At 41.0% G+C, this 15,619-nt stretch overlaps 1 protein-coding gene across 3 annotated transcripts in view; it reads left to right on the top strand.

Moving 5' to 3' along the window:
- LOC111222634 (gamma-aminobutyric acid type B receptor subunit 1-like) overlaps nucleotides 1-15,619 on the top strand; it is a 68,958-nt gene that overhangs the window by 32,650 nt on the left and 20,689 nt on the right. For all 3 annotated transcript variants that reach the window (XM_022746428.1, XM_022746429.1, XM_022746430.1), the window contains 8 exons: nucleotides 144-314; nucleotides 1,004-1,105; nucleotides 1,399-1,464; nucleotides 1,690-1,881; nucleotides 5,691-5,936; nucleotides 7,037-7,100; nucleotides 7,969-8,046; nucleotides 14,095-14,245. In XM_022746428.1, the coding sequence (XP_022602149.1) occupies nucleotides 144-314; nucleotides 1,004-1,105; nucleotides 1,399-1,464; nucleotides 1,690-1,881; nucleotides 5,691-5,936; nucleotides 7,037-7,100; nucleotides 7,969-8,046; nucleotides 14,095-14,245 (1,070 nt within the window). The remainder of the gene's footprint in view (nucleotides 1-143; nucleotides 315-1,003; nucleotides 1,106-1,398; nucleotides 1,465-1,689; nucleotides 1,882-5,690; nucleotides 5,937-7,036; nucleotides 7,101-7,968; nucleotides 8,047-14,094; nucleotides 14,246-15,619) is intronic.

Below are 15,619 nucleotides of genomic sequence, written 5' to 3'. Positions count from 1 at the left end.
AATGCATTTGATTGAAGTGTGTTTACTAGTGATGCCTGGAAGGACCCTCAGAAGTATAACCCACCCCCACCCCTTAAACTTCTGTATCCTTTGCTCCTTTCTGCCTTAGTCACTGTTTTGCTCTTCTTTGTCCTGTTTCTCAGCTGTCCTATGGCTCCAGCTCACCGGCTTTATCCAACCGTCAGCGTTTCCCCACCTTCTTCCGGACACACCCGTCAGCCACCCTCCACAACCCCACCAGGGTGCAGCTCTTCCAGAAGTGGAAGTGGACTCGCATCGCCACCATCCAGCAGACCACCGAAGTCTTTACCTCAGTCAGTACCTTTAATCTCCTTCATCTCAACTTTACGCCTTTTGTTTTTATCTCCAACTCTTTCTTCTTCTTCCTTTTCTTTCACCTCCCTCACTCGCGCCATGTCCTATCATTTTTTGCTAAAGTGTGGGTGTGGTGTCGCCTGTCTGCCTGCCTCCGTATGTTTGTTTATGAGAGCAGTTGTGTTCTCAGGCTATGCGATGCACCTTCAGGTAATCTCTCCTGGCGATTGATGGAGGATTTTTGAAGTAATTTGTTGGAATATTGGTTGTGAGAAATATTGATCAAGCAATACATCTCTCCCAGGCACAGCGGTCGATACCATGACACTTGGGTTGGTTCCTGTAATGGAGGTTAATGATCCCGCTCTCACATTCTTTCCTCTCCCTTCTCACATTCTTCTCTTCTTCTTTTCAGTCAAGCTCTTTGTGTAAAAATCTATTCACTCCCATGCTTCCTTTCTTGTTTATCATACATCCCCACTCTGTCCATCAAACTCTTGATGTTTCTAATATACACTTTTGATTTTTTCATTTGTCTTTTTTTCTCCCCTTTGGACTTTGTTGCTTTTTTTTTTTTTTTTTGTCTTTTTCTGTAATCTCAACCTGTCACCTCTCTCTGTCTCTGTCCAGCTGCCTCTCTAACCTCCCCCTCCCCTCTCTCTGTCTGTCCTTCCCTTTCATCTTGCAGACTCTGGACGATCTGGAGCAGAGGACGAAGGAGGCAGGCATCGAGATCAGTGTTCGCCAGAGTTTCCTCACCGACCCGGCTGTCGCTGTCAAGAACCTCAAGGTGCTTTGATTAAAAATTCACCTCAGCTGCTGGTCGTCTTTCCCTCTCTCCCCCTCTCCTCTTCCTCCGGCTCACAGCTGCACATGATACCATTAGCAGAGAGGTGATTTCATAGAGGAAATTAATGCGCCATGCTAATTAGCAGCTCCTGAACAGCAGTATGTCCCGTCCTGAGAAGCAGCAGGAACTCTGGAGTGCTGCGCTGCCACATCAAGCTGTGCCATTGTGAAGTTATATTGCTGCTGCAGATGTAACTAAGCAATGTTTTGTTTTGTTTTCATGTTTTGACGCAGCGCCAGGATGCAAGGATCATTGTGGGGCTCTTTTATGAGACTGAAGCCAGGAAGGTTTTTTGTGAGGTTAGTACTTTCTCCCGCTCGATTGATCCCTGTAGACTTAACCTGACTGGGTATTAGCAGAAATTGAGCTCTGTAATGAGCTGTTTGAATGTCTGAATGAATTTCCTTGTTTGGCAGTGATATAGCATACTCAACACATCTCTGGGAATAATTCTCCTCATGCTTATTTATCATTCTCTCCCTCCCTTCATCCCTGCTCCCTCCCTCCCTCCCTCCCTGCTGCAGGTGTTCAAGGAGAAGCTCTACGGGAAGAAGTATGTGTGGTTCCTCATCGGCTGGTACGCAGACAACTGGTTCAAGATCAAAGACCCAGCTATTAACTGTACAGTGGAGAACATGACCGAGGCCGTGGAGGGACACGTGACCACTGAGATCGTCATGCTGAATCCTGAGACTGTCCGTGGCGTCTCCAACATGGTGGGAACACGAAAAACACTGTTTTATTATTATTAACATTGATTAAATCCTTTTTCAAGAGAGATGTCTGCACAAAAATAAATATATACAGTTTATACACATTAAAAAATAGACACAAACAGGTAATTCACAGCCAAACATTATATATTTCACATTTAAGAAAAGCATGTGCAAGTGTGTTAATTAGTGACAAGGAAGTGCAACACGACCAGCTTGAAACGACAGCTTATAGTGTGTAATTTACAAATAATAAGTCACATTTATGTCATATGGAGTGAAATGAGTGAAACTCACATCACAATGTAAAAATCCTTGAGGCTCTTAGGTCTAATGCAACTGCTTAATGAGCTTCTAACGACATCAAATAGAGCACACCTGTGCTTTGACATGCGAGTACATATGAGAAATTGAGCTCACTTGTATTTCCCAAGGTCCAAATGCGTGGGGAAAAAGTAGTTACAAATAAGAAATGACAGAAAGAGGAAATAGCACAACCCTTAAACATATCAGTAAAATCCATTAACTGATTTTGATTGAAAAATACTCAGATACTCAGAAAAGGAGCAGCTTGGTTTACACCAATTACCACATGTATTTTATGTCTCCATGCACCTAAAAGGTGCAAAGAAAAATGGGAATAAAGTGCAAATGCGATGCTGATTATGTACCAGAGTCATGTAAGGGAAAGTCTCTCCAACTTTCCTGATTCCTGACTTTTCCTTTATCGCCACCAAGAGGTACACGTTTTTGTTTTTAATTGAAATATCTCAACAACTATTGGATGTTTAATCTTGGCATTTGGTAACAACATTCGTGTGTTCCCCTCAGGATCAATACTGTAAGAACTTTGGTGCTCCTTTAACACGTTCCATGTAGCGCCATCATCAGGAGAAGATGTATATTTGCCTAATACTTAAGTTTATGACCCAATGCCTAAAAAACTAAAGACATTCCCATCAAGACTGTGTTGATTCACTACAAACAGCCCATGTACCAAGTGACCAGACATTAAAGTTACCTGTAAGCTAGTTAGCAACATACGCACCAGCTATGTGTATGTGGTTGTGTGGGTCACCCTCTCATCTTTACACTGCACGTTTGAGGCAGATTTACATTCTTTTTGTCCGTATTGAAACTTTGTGTGTGTGTGTGTGTGTGTGTGTGTGTGTGTGTGTGTGTGTGTGTGTGTGTGTGTGTGTGTGTGTGTGTGTGTGTCAATCTGCGTCGCCCTGAGCTTATTTGCATAAATCCTGTTTTTCCACTGAATTTGTATGTGATTGTGCTGCATCTAAAATCCACTTCACATTCTGTCTGAATTCACATTAGCATTTCTTTAATAATCAAATTAATCATTTTTGGCAGAAATGAAAACATACTGTAAAAATTACTTTCAGTTTTTAGTTTTGTAGTTTTTTTTTTTTTTTTTAGCTTTTCTTATCTGCCGCTGCTCTTGTATTTCATGTCCTGCCTCCGATTCCAGCATGCTATCTAAAATCACACACATTAGTTTAGCTGTGGCATAATGAGGGGTCTTCTTAATGGCAATATAGTGGGATCTCTGTATAAAAGGGGCTAGAGTTTTTTCCAGGAAAAACCCAGACTGTGAGTGTTCAGAGCAATAATGTCATAGCTTCAGTGAACTGTGTATGACCTTCAGTGATATTATGTTTCTTCAACCTCTGATAGAGGATAGAATTATTCCTTCATGGGGGAATGCTGTCAATGAGTCGTTTGAATTAGCGGTGTCACACAGTTTTTGAATGTCTTCCTTTTATATTGTGTCTGACCGTTGTCTAGCTTCTCAGGTACGAGTCGTTTTACTGCTTCTCTTTCGCCCGTCGCTCTCCTCCGTTCACCTTCTCTAATCCGCTTAAACCGTCTCTTCCTCTCTCCGTCTCTCCCATTGTTCGACCTTCTCTGACTCTGCTGGTCTGTTGTGGATCATCCTTTCACTCTTCTTGTTTACCCATCTCTCTCCTCCCTTCTCTTTCACCATTTCCTCACCCCCCACCCAATCCCCCATCCACCCCCCACCCCCCTTCCTCTCTCGCACTTCATCAGCAGCTGTTGTTTATATTCATACAGCACCTGCCACGACCTGCTGATTTAGCTGTTGACGTGCTGCTCAACGGGTGATAAGAATTACAGCCACAACTCCTGCTCATAGCCAATCTATTCAAATTCAATTTCCAAGTTTGAAATTGGCATATTTCTTTTAGATAGAGGTCTCAGATGAAGCTAGTGTGCCAATACTGCAGGGTCTGCAATAGCACATTGTCAGCTAGTTTTCAGTAGGTACTGGCAGATTTAAATGCCAAATGCCAAGGTGGAATTTCAATGAGCTGAATTTGACATAGCTGGGCCGGAGGTGTGTAGGTCTAATTGGTCTTAGGGAATCCACTGGGACACCTTGATGATTTGTTTGAATAATGTCCCGTCATACATTCATCTCTGCTTTCAGTGAGAGATCAATTTTATTGGCGCTTTATTTTATTTCTAAACAGCTTGATTGTACACTTAACAAAACTTTGGTACAAAGTTGAAAATCACATCAAAGTTTTGAACAAAGCAGGGGAGATTTCCTCTGGAACAAGATGTCCTAATCCTACATTTTTAATGATTTAATCTCGTAATTCACAGTGGGCCACTGGGCATGTATTATACATATATCAATTGTCAGTTAGAAAGAAAAAGTAAAAGAAAATAATAATCTACATCAGAGCCAATAAGAAAACAATATTTCTCCTTGATATGAATTGTAAACAGAATGCCCTAGTTTCTCTAATTCACTAAAGTTTTGTCAAAAACTGCCAAAAGAGAGATGAGAAGATCAGTGCCACTCAAGTCTGTAGGTAAATAAATAGGAAGCTACAGCCAGCAGGTGATTAGCTTAGCTTAGCTTAGCATAAAGACTGGGAGCAGGGGGAAATCGAATGAGGAAACGACAACGACCAAGTGTATTTTTACAAGCTATTCTTTTATAAATGTCACACTGCAGCAGTAGGTCTTAATGCCAAATGGATTAAAAACAACCTTCATTCAGCACAGTTCTAATAGCACATAATGTCCACATGGGGGCCACTTGAGTGGTCCAAGTGCCCCCCGGGTCAGCTTAATTACCCCTTAATTCTACCAAGGCTGGTCTAAGTACCCTCTAGTCTGCCCAAGAGAGCTCCTGTGGCCCTCTGGTGCACCTTGAAGCAAAAATATCTCTTACTCTGCATTTAGAAATGGTCACATGCTGTGATTAAATGTCCATCAGTCTCCCTCTTAGGTGGGTGGACAGAGTGTGGCTAATCCAGTCCCACCACTTTGATTTTGTCATGGGTGGTGTCACACTGGAAGATAGGTGAAGGTGTTTAGCAATATTTATTTTAAGACAGATTAGTTTTCGACACTCCAACCTTTATCAGTCACAGTCTTACAAAAAGTGTTTCTGACTATGAAGCCATTCAGTTTGGTCAAATTTTTCGTTCAAAGTCGGGCACATTAGCATATGTGAACAATGGAAGCAGAAAAAAAAATCTGATAAAAATTTTACACATCTAAGTGAAGACCAAAGATCAATTCTGGGGATGTGGGGATTAAAATTCCTCCAGATGAAGACTGCTTCTCATTCACTGTCTGCGTCTCATCACCACTGTCTAAGTGAGAGTGTGTGTGTGTGTGTGTGTGTGTGTATATATATATATATATATATATATATATATGTAGTACCGATATAGTGACTCAGTGTTACCTTTTCTCAGAGCGTTGCATTTCTTCAGAGAGACTCCTCTTAGATATCCTCTCTGTCCTGTTTCTTTTAGACGTCGCAGGAGTTTCTCGCCGCCTTGATGTCTCGTCTGGGAGGAAAGAACCCTGAGGAGACCGGCGGTTTCCAGGAGGCTCCTCTGGCCTACGACGCAGTGTGGGCTCTGGCCCTTGCCCTCAATAAAACTGTCGCACCGCTGAAGGCCAAGGGCCGACGTCTGGAGGACTTCAATTATAACAACCACGACATCACCTCCGAGATTTACAGGGCCCTCAACACGAGCTCCTTTGAAGGTGTTTCGGTAAGAAGCACAGACGTACAATGTTTTTTGTATTGTGTTGTCTTCTGAATGCAGTGTTTTTGACCCTTACGGTTCCAGCTGTTACTTTTCATAATGATCAAACTCTGTGAACGCACTTGTTTCAAATCAAGGTTATTATTGTTTACTAAAACTAACGAAATAATGAAACCTGAACCATTTGGTGAATTGAAATAAAAATAAAAACTAGGCTTTATAAAAAAAAAGATAACTACAAAACTCACTAAAATATAATAAAATTAAAGAGAAAATGTCTTTAGTTTTCATCTTTGTCCGTTAATGCTGAATTTGTTCATCTAAATGAATCATCCGAGTCTTTATTACACAATAGTTTTTCAGACCTTTTTGCATCTTGCCTCTGACAAGTCCCCCATATTACAAAAAAAATAAACTGAAACTAAACATTTTCAAAAAATAAAAACTAAACAAGCAAACCTGTTTTAAAAACTAATTAAAGCTAAACTGAAATTGAAAACAAAAAGTCAAAACGAAATGAAAATAAAAACTAATGAAAAATCCAAGACAATTATAACCTTGTTTCAAATCTCTGTACAAAATGAAAAAAAATATAATTAATACCACAAAGTCAACGATGAAGCAGTTCAATGAAAATTTCAAAATAGAATAGATATTTCTGATAGATACATAATATTTAATATTTGGACATAAAAACATAAAGTGACCCCATATAAAATACATATAAAATATATAAAAGAATAGAAGCACAACTGCACTGAGTGTGGTAGTTCAAAGTTGGAACATGATTTGTGATTAATCAAATTATGAAGGCCAAAATGATATGGAGTGACCTTACAGGTCGGGGGCCTCTGGGCAGTTGGCCTGGTTGGTAGTCAAGCCTTGCCGTATGCCTTCTCAACCAAATATATATGTATGGCTAACTGCCAGCTGATTGTCTGACTGCTCTTGTTCTAGCATATACACGTGAGAGTCGTATCAGTTTTCACATCTAACTCTTGGCAAAAAAGCAAATAAGTGTATTTATCAAACTCTTGAGCTGTTTCTTTAAGCAAGGAGTTTGTTATTTGCAGTAAAACAGACCTTTTCCTGTGTGTGTGTTTCAGGGCCAGGTGGTGTTTGACGCCCAAGGTTCCAGGATGGCAATGACTCTTATCGAACAACTGCAAGGTAAAACGCTCCCACACTGCCCTCTTAACAGTAAATGTCACTCATTCATGAAAAAAAGTCATACCTGACTGTGTTCATCATGTATTGATTGTTACTCTCGGCTCATTTCAGAGCAAAGCCTCTTTTCTTTGGGGGTTCGCGGGCCTTCACTGCGATTGGTCTCAGTGTCCTATAATTACACATGTGATTGGGCCTGATGCAGAAATGTGTTGACTTAAGGCTTCTCTCTAATTGGGCACAAGCCTTCGTTTTAAGCTGTTTCTGGAAATGGCATCGTATTTGACACCAGTGACTTAATGAGTTTCCCCGCGTAGGATAAGGTTGAGGATTATTTTCTACCTATGTTCTCTTTGGCGTCCTAAAGGATGAGAATTTCATAATCCTGCCCCTTTCCCCTCATATTCTGTCTCATATTTCCTGTTGTGGTGTCGAGGTAATTTGACATCCACAATGAGACGACCTGACTTGAATCCTTGAGTCACTGTGGGACCTCATCAGTATTCCTGGTCAAGACTGCCACATAAGCTCCTTTTTTCCCTCTTTCTTTTCTCCTTCTTCTCCCCTTGGTACTTCTTTGTTTGTCCTTCTTTATGCACCTTTTCATCCCTCATTTCTTTTATCTGTTCATTGTGTGTCTTTTCTTTCTGTACCAATACATTCCATTAATGTGAAAGCACAGGAATGATTGAAAAATAGATAAATACTGTTAGTATGAATATAGATGTTTATCTGCTTTGTCAAGTTTTGTTGTATTGTTTGAAACCATGATCGCCCGCAAAACAGTGGGGGATGAAATGAATTAAACAAGCTATACTAATTAAAGCGTATCTCCTTTTTTTCCCTGTGTCTTTCTTTCTCAAACATTTAGGAGGCAGTTACAAGAAGATCGGTTACTATGACAGCTCTCAGAAGAACCTCTCCTGGTTTGGAAATGATGTTTGGATAGGTAAGATGGAGTTCATGACACTGCCTTTGTCCAGCTTCCTGTGTCTGTGTTTGCGTCCTGTCTGTCTTGCTGTGACTCACCAGGGTCACATCTTTGTGCTTTGACATTAGACCTCATCTGTGTGGCTTAATTTAGCCTTTCGCACTGTCTAAATTATATGTAATCATGGGGGATTTTCTCTAACAGCTAGTTTGGGAGAAGCTGGTTATTTTGATGCTGACGCTCGCCCCAAAATGAGCCGCCTGCACACTCACTGTGCAACCTGTGTTAAAACATTGAAAATGTGCGGTAATCAAAAAGGGCAGCAGCTAAGTTTGACTGGCTAACCCACAGGGTTTTAAAAGCCTGACACTGTGGGGACCCCTCCTCCCTCAGTGAATTAGCTGTAGGCTACAACTTCAGCCCATGTTTTTCTTCTTGTAGCCTATATTTGTTTACATTTTGGCAAATTGGCACAGGCAGCTATCACTGGATCACTTTGATACTGAAGAAAACTTAAAAATATGATGATTCTTAGGCAAGTTCTGGAAATTAAGGAACATCCTTTTTTTCCTGATATCTAAGTGGATTTATGGATGTTTAATAATGTATACATATCCTCCGAGAGTACGTCAGACTCAATCTAAAAGTATGTGTATCATGTTAAGATTTGACTGAGCTATGACTGTGAGAAGGAGTGCGCATTTGAAGCTAATTGCTCTGCCTTACCTTAATGGCCTCCATAAGCTGCACAGCCTGTGCTGCAGCTCCAACTGCCGACCAAACTACAATACAGTAACCTGCCATTGTTTTTACTGACATGAACCTGTCCCTCTCACCTCTCGCAGTATCTTTGCCTCACACTCCTCCCTCCAGGACTCACTGACTGAAAGCCTCTGGGCTAACCTAGCTCACGTCACTCAAACCAGAACCGACACTCGACACGACTCCTGTTGCCCATATTCTAGTTTGCTGTGAAAACCTTTTACTGTTGATTTGCCTCAGACACCAAGACCAATTCTGTAGTTGTTTACTGGCCTATCCGTCCCTGGAGAGGTGACACACTTGTGCCTGGACAGAGTGTGCCACTAATCAATCCTGCACGCTGCCACGGCCCACAGAGAGCCGCCTTTTTTTAGGCTTTTAAGGAAATGATCTGTTGCCAAGGCTTAACTGAACCCCAAAGAGGTAGAGATTCCAGGTCAGCATGACTGGCAAGGGACGTATGACCCGTATGCATGTAGGCAACATGTCCTTCACCAGGTCGGCTGCCAGCTCTTTAGTTTGGCTTGTTGCAGTGTGACAGGCTCGGCGTTAGCCCACTTAAAACCTGCTGAGTTGAAACTGACTCGCCCTCCAAAGTGTTAGAGGTGAGTTTTGTTTCAAGCTTGAAGCTTGTTTTTTTACTGTTTACCAAATAAAGACACATCCATCTGACATCTAGTTGTTGAGAGGAAATGAGTAATTTCCTGCTCTCCGGAGCTGACTCAGTTTGTGGAAGTTTTTTTTTTTTTTATATGGGGGGGTTGATTTGCTCCAACCTGACAGGGTGGAGTACATATGGGGGTTTTCAGTTTAACCCCTCTGCTTGTTTTCCTGTGTGTTTACCAGGCGCCTCCATGCCTCACTTTCTCACTCTCTTCACTCTAACAACCACTTCAGTTCAGCTCTTTTTCTAATCGCTGTGGCAACTGTTATAGAGCTGTGTCTCCATGGCAACACTCTGTCCTGATTCCTTGATCAAGGACGGAGGAGGGTTAAAATAGTGCAAATGCATTGACTGAATGGACAGTTGACACATGCGTGCACACACATGCACACGTATGCACACACACAGCAGCAAGTGTACTACTATTCCATACAGGACGTTCATTCAGTCACGTAGACAGCGTTTAGCATGCATTCGTCTTTTATGCATTATATAATAGTAACAATAATAACTTTATTTGTATTGCACCTTTCATACATACAATGTAGCTCAAAGTGCTTTACATTAAACTGTGTATAACAACATTTTTAAATATTTAAACAAATATATTAAAAGTTTGCAAATAAACCATTAAAATGCAATAAAACTGGCTAGAATGATAGGAATAAGATTTAAGATAAGATTAGACTATAATTTTTAGTCAGATTCAATAAAAGCTTTATGGAAGCTAGACTAAAGAGTACTTTATTTAGCTTTGCACCCCTAAAACTTTGTCTGGCTCTTGATGGACAAGAAAGAATCAAAACCGCTGCAGTTGAACCAGAGATATTATCATTTTTATGCCATGCATTCTCCTTTTTTGTCAAAGACTGGTGCCTACATTACCCACAATGCAGCTCCACCGCTGACAATTTGGGTGTGTAATGCTAGAAGCTGCTTATGTAGCCTGGAGCCTCTAGCCTGAAGCAGAGATGAGGAGCAGGCTACAGAGGTTTGGTAAGCTCTCTTCTTTGTGACTCCACACCCCCACATTTTTTTTATTTTTTTTATTTTCAGACTTGTAGTCTTCAGAGCCAACCACCACTTTGGCAGAGCTCCCTCTGGATCCATAAAAGACTAAATACAAGTTCTTTGACATATGCAGTAGTACTCCCAAGGTTGGTAAACAGACTTTAGTTGCATATTGGGTGTAGTATATTCAGAGAGAAGGCTGCCCCTTCGCACTTCTTTGTCTCAACTGTCTGTACCTTTGAAAAACACACTATCTGTGTGACATGTCTGGGTCACTGCACATTTGTACTACTTTTCAACACATATGTTGTGTGTGCTGTTCAGACTGCATGCTGTCATGTAGCTCATGCTGCAGATGTCAGTTAAACAGATGGACAAACTTACACATCTACACGTCGCAAAAAATATCTTAAAAAGCATCAAATTCAGTTTCTTCAAAAAAAAACCTCAGGAGGTATTAATAAATATTCCCTCTTGCAAACCACAGGCAGTGATGTTAGTTAAAAAATGTTTTTGTATCTTTGGGAGCAAAGCACATAAAAAGTGTGGTTGTTGTGGTTGTAGATAGTGCAGCACCTTCAGGCCTGCAGCAAACGCTGCTGCTCGCTCACCGACTCGTAATGAGCAAGTGTTGAAGTCAAAACTTGCATCAATTCATGATTTTTAATTGGCTAATTTTTCCATCCACTTTGTGCCGCCTGTCTGCGTCCAGGTTTGATTTATTTAATTAATTATATCATTAGGATTTACTGTTAGGTATATATGGCCGGGAAGTGCTTAAAAAATATATGTGATATAATAGCAAATCACTGCAGGCTATTTTGTCCCTTCTGGTTTTCCATCATACTTTGATATTTTGTCAGATATGATTGGAAAACAGGTATTAAGATTAAGATATTTAATTAATCTCTGGGAAGCAGAAACCCCCTTATATCATCATTCCTCAGTCAGATGACACCAGACACACATCGGCTACGTGACGGCAGTGACAAGAATCTAAACAGTGCGTGATGGGCGTCTTGACACCCTGCCACCCTCGAGGGGGCGACACTCTGACACTTTCCACTGACATCTGACACATCAGCTATAGACAATGCTGACACTCCCGCTCTGCTTCCCCTCTGACATCCACACATACCCTGTCTCCCTTTATTTCTCTCTCTCACACAAAGATACACACACTAAACACATACTGTGTGTGCATGCGTGAATGCTCCCCCTGCACTGATATGCACCTTCTTGAGCATATTCACTCATGCTTACTGTGTAGGTCTACATGCTTATCATGGATATAGCATATACACAGTCCACATTGGTTTACTCAGGACGCAGACACACAAATCTGCAGGCAGTCCCAGATTTAGGCAGACAGATAGTCAAGGGCTGTTGAGTGTATAAAGAGGCTCCCTGTCCATCTGCCCCTCTTTGAACCCTCCTCACTGAGGAATTCTTCTGGTTTAAAGCTACACAAGCATGAATAATTAGGTAGTTAGTATACACGCACACACTCTTTAAAACCCTAAAGCTCCAACTCTTAATTAACACCAAAGTTACTTAGTTTCCTACTAAATTATATGAATTACCAAAATTGACATTTAAGTGTAAATCAGTGGTAACTGTTGACAGTTGTATATTTTACTTCTCTGTGCTGAAGCCCTATCAGTGTTTTATGGAGGTGGTGGCGTGAGAAAGAACTCTGGGATCCAAGGGCATGAATGCAATTAGTATTTTTATTTACTGCATTAAACAAACAGCCAGAATAATGACTGTGAGGGCAAAAATGTTTCTTGATGAATTAAAGTTTTGTTCCCTCATGATTTCTTTAGCGTGAAATACAATATAAAAGGCTGTTGACTGCTGTTGACACAGCCAGTTGAATGTCGAAAGGTCGCGTTATGCTCAAACAGAAACTGTTGGAAGCACTTGTTGTTCAACCCACGTTGGAAATCAAATATGCTTTACAGTTGTTCTGAACGGCCACGGTCCATGAAGGTGGAGTGAAAAGCCAGCCGTCACAGAGATGGTCAAAGCTATTCAACCGTCTGACAGGCTCTGCTGAAAAACTGCACTGGCAGCTACTGCTGGTTGTGCATTTTAAACCTTGTAAAATGTGCACATAGCGGGTTTTCACAGGTCTACTGGACATAAATGATGTTTTTTGTTATGAATTCCTTTCAGACTGATGATGATGATGATGAGTAGCTTCATGGCCCTCCATCTGACCTTGTTGAAAAGGGCGGTTCCTGACGGCCATTTATTTTGGTGATGCTGATGTTTAAACAACACTCAACTGATTCCCTGACTTGTTTAAAAAAAGACATGACGGCAGCTCGTATGAGAGAGAGAGAGAGTGAGCATGAAAAGTGAGCTAGAAAACTAGTAGACTTTATTTGGTGCTTATAGTGTTGAATGAAACTGTAATTCTGCGGTTAAGCACTGATGTTTATCAAACTACAGCTGCATGCTTGCGTCTCTGTAAACAGTGATGGCAAGAAATTACATGCAGCAGTTTCTTATGAATCATTCTCAGTCGTCTCAGCGGCTCCATCATTATGAAAAGTTATGAGGAGTTATGGTTTCCACTTAACTGCAGTAATTGGTGCTCTAATAATTAGATGCTGATTGCTTATATTTATCATTTTCCATTTGTGAACAAGTTGTGAAGAAAGATGATTGATTCAGTCTTTTAAAGTCATTCTAGAGAAGCAAGCTTGTGACTTGAAGCTTGTTGGTTCAATCCCAGGAGTGGCAGGATGAATCTGGGTGGGGGAAAATGAAACGGCAGCACTTGCCTCTCTCTTCAATACCACCATTGAGATGCCCTAGAGCAAGGCACTTAAACCCCAGCTGCTCCAGTGAAGCTGCCCAGTGGCTAGTAGATAGGACTGTGTGAATATGTGTAACTGTGCTGTAAAAGCAAGCCTGGCTCCCGGGTTCAGTAGTTTTTGTAGCTGCAGCTGCGAAACATCAAGGTACTGTTGGCTAGTATTGACTGACCCTTAATCGATTGACCCACTCAATCGATTGATGTATTGTTCATACTTTAAAAATGTTCGCAAAATTGTGAAAAATGCTCATCATAGTTTCCAAGTGCCACCTTCTAATGTCTTCTCCAAAGCCCAAAGATATTTTTTCTACTATCAGATGGCAAGAAAAGAAGCAAATCTTCATATTTAAAAGGCTGGAAACACCAAATGTTTTGCAGTAGTTAATTGCTTCCTTCCTTTGATTTGTTGCTCAACAAGAATCTAATTTAATTTTAATAAAACTTAACCCAAACCCAAATATGAAAAACTCCAGGCCATTATTGCTTTATAGTAATTTGGCCAGTGTAGGTTGACTTAAGAATGTACCCACCATCATTGTAGAGATGGTTGATAAAAGTGCATTGGTGGGAACAGCTTTACAGCATGATCCAATGGGGCCACAAAAACACGGCCCTCAGACGGCTTATATAAGTCCAGTCCTCACCCGCTTGTGAAAAGCAATTACTTGGAGCTCTCTAAGTGATCTGTATAAGTTTTTATCCCATTAATACAGCGACATGTGCGATGTGTCCTGGGCATTGTAAAAGGGAGAGGGCACCGGAAGCATTTTCACTCATCACATTTCTTTCCCTGTCCGTTCAGGTGCTGGACCTCCGGCTGATCGGACAGTGGTGATCGAAGAGTACAGGTTCCTGTCTCAAAAGCTGTTTGCGGCCGTCTCCGTCTTCGCCGGCCTCGGCATCCTGCTCGGCATCGTCTGTCTCACCTTCAACATCTACAATGGCAGCGTCCGGTAGGTTTCTCGCCAACACTGAACTGAATGATGATGAACGCATGCTCATCATTTCATTCTGCAACGATTAGTCAACAGAACATTAATAGTCAACTGTTTTGAGAATCGATTAATCGTTTAAGTAAAATTTCAAGCAAAACTGTCAATTATTTAATGGTTTCAGCTTCTCAAGTATAAGGATTTGCTGTTTTCTTGGTCTAACATCATAGTAAATGAAATATCTTTGATTGGTTGATTAGACAAAAGAAAACATTTGACAGTATTTTGATAATGTGGTTGGTATTTTTCCCTGTTCTCTTGATGTTTTTTAGACCAAATGATTCATAAGTAATCGTGAAAATAGAGATGGAGGTCATGGTTAATGGGTTGCCCCTATAGTTCAGTTAAATGGGGCGTCAGTGGCCCAAAAGTTAAAGACACAGTTTTGTTAAATGAAGGTCACCTCTGTAAAACAACAACAACAACAGCTCCGAGTATTTGAATAGTGAATCGAACTGACTGCCTGTAACAAGCTCCAGCTGATCATGCAGTGTGGTGCGAATGTGTTTTTGATGTGACACAGAGGAGATCTTTCCCTGTTTTGAGGTTAATGTAAATGCTGAATGGTGCTACTGCCTGTCAAGTTTAGGGACTACAAAGTTGGTGATTTGGGTGTGGCTTTCTGCGAGCTAGGAGCTGGTTTCATTGTCACTGCTTAAGCATGGCCCTAGACCAAATGCAAATAGACCTCCTTTAAAGAGTGCCTTTTGATCTGGAATTTCCAAGCTTAATACATGTCTGTGAACCAAGTGCAGAATATCTCTGATGTCTTTTTAACATAGTGTTTTTGTGTTTGACCTGGGTCAAAGTGATTTTAAGTCCCATAAGTCCATGAGCTTATCAGGAGTTTTACGGAAAGTTGGAGAGGTTTGTTTCTTTGTGGATCTCTGGCTGGCTCCTCTGCACCACTCAGACCCTCCTCCAGCTTTGATTATATTTCAAACATGATTTCACCTGTTTTTACAAAACAAGTTTGCCACCCACTGTCTTGTTAGGGGGCAAAAATACATAACCAATCCACTGAAAACAAGAAAAAGTCAAATGCAATCACAGTCTTAAAGGAGCAACTTGCTGGAAAATGAAACACTTTGACACTGTTTATATATCAGCTGTTGTTTGTCTGCCCAGTGATATGATGTTTTGATGTCTCCACTGCAGCTACAGAGAAGTTTTATTAGAGAATATCCTCCAGTGATCTAAAATGTCAACAGCAAATATTGAATTTTGGTCCCTCAGGGTGTTTTCACACCTGTAATTCAGTTCATTTGGTCTAGACCAAGAGAAAAAAAAAAGATATATTGTTGTATTTTAGTTCTGGTCTGGTTTCTGTTCACA

This window comes from Seriola dumerili, unplaced genomic scaffold (assembly GCF_002260705.1).
Source record: "Seriola dumerili isolate Sdu_G_001 unplaced genomic scaffold, Sdu_1.0 BDQW01000104.1, whole genome shotgun sequence".
Lineage (NCBI taxonomy): Eukaryota > Metazoa > Chordata > Actinopteri > Carangiformes > Carangidae > Seriola > Seriola dumerili.
This window is presented reverse-complemented; position numbering and strand designations above follow the sequence as displayed.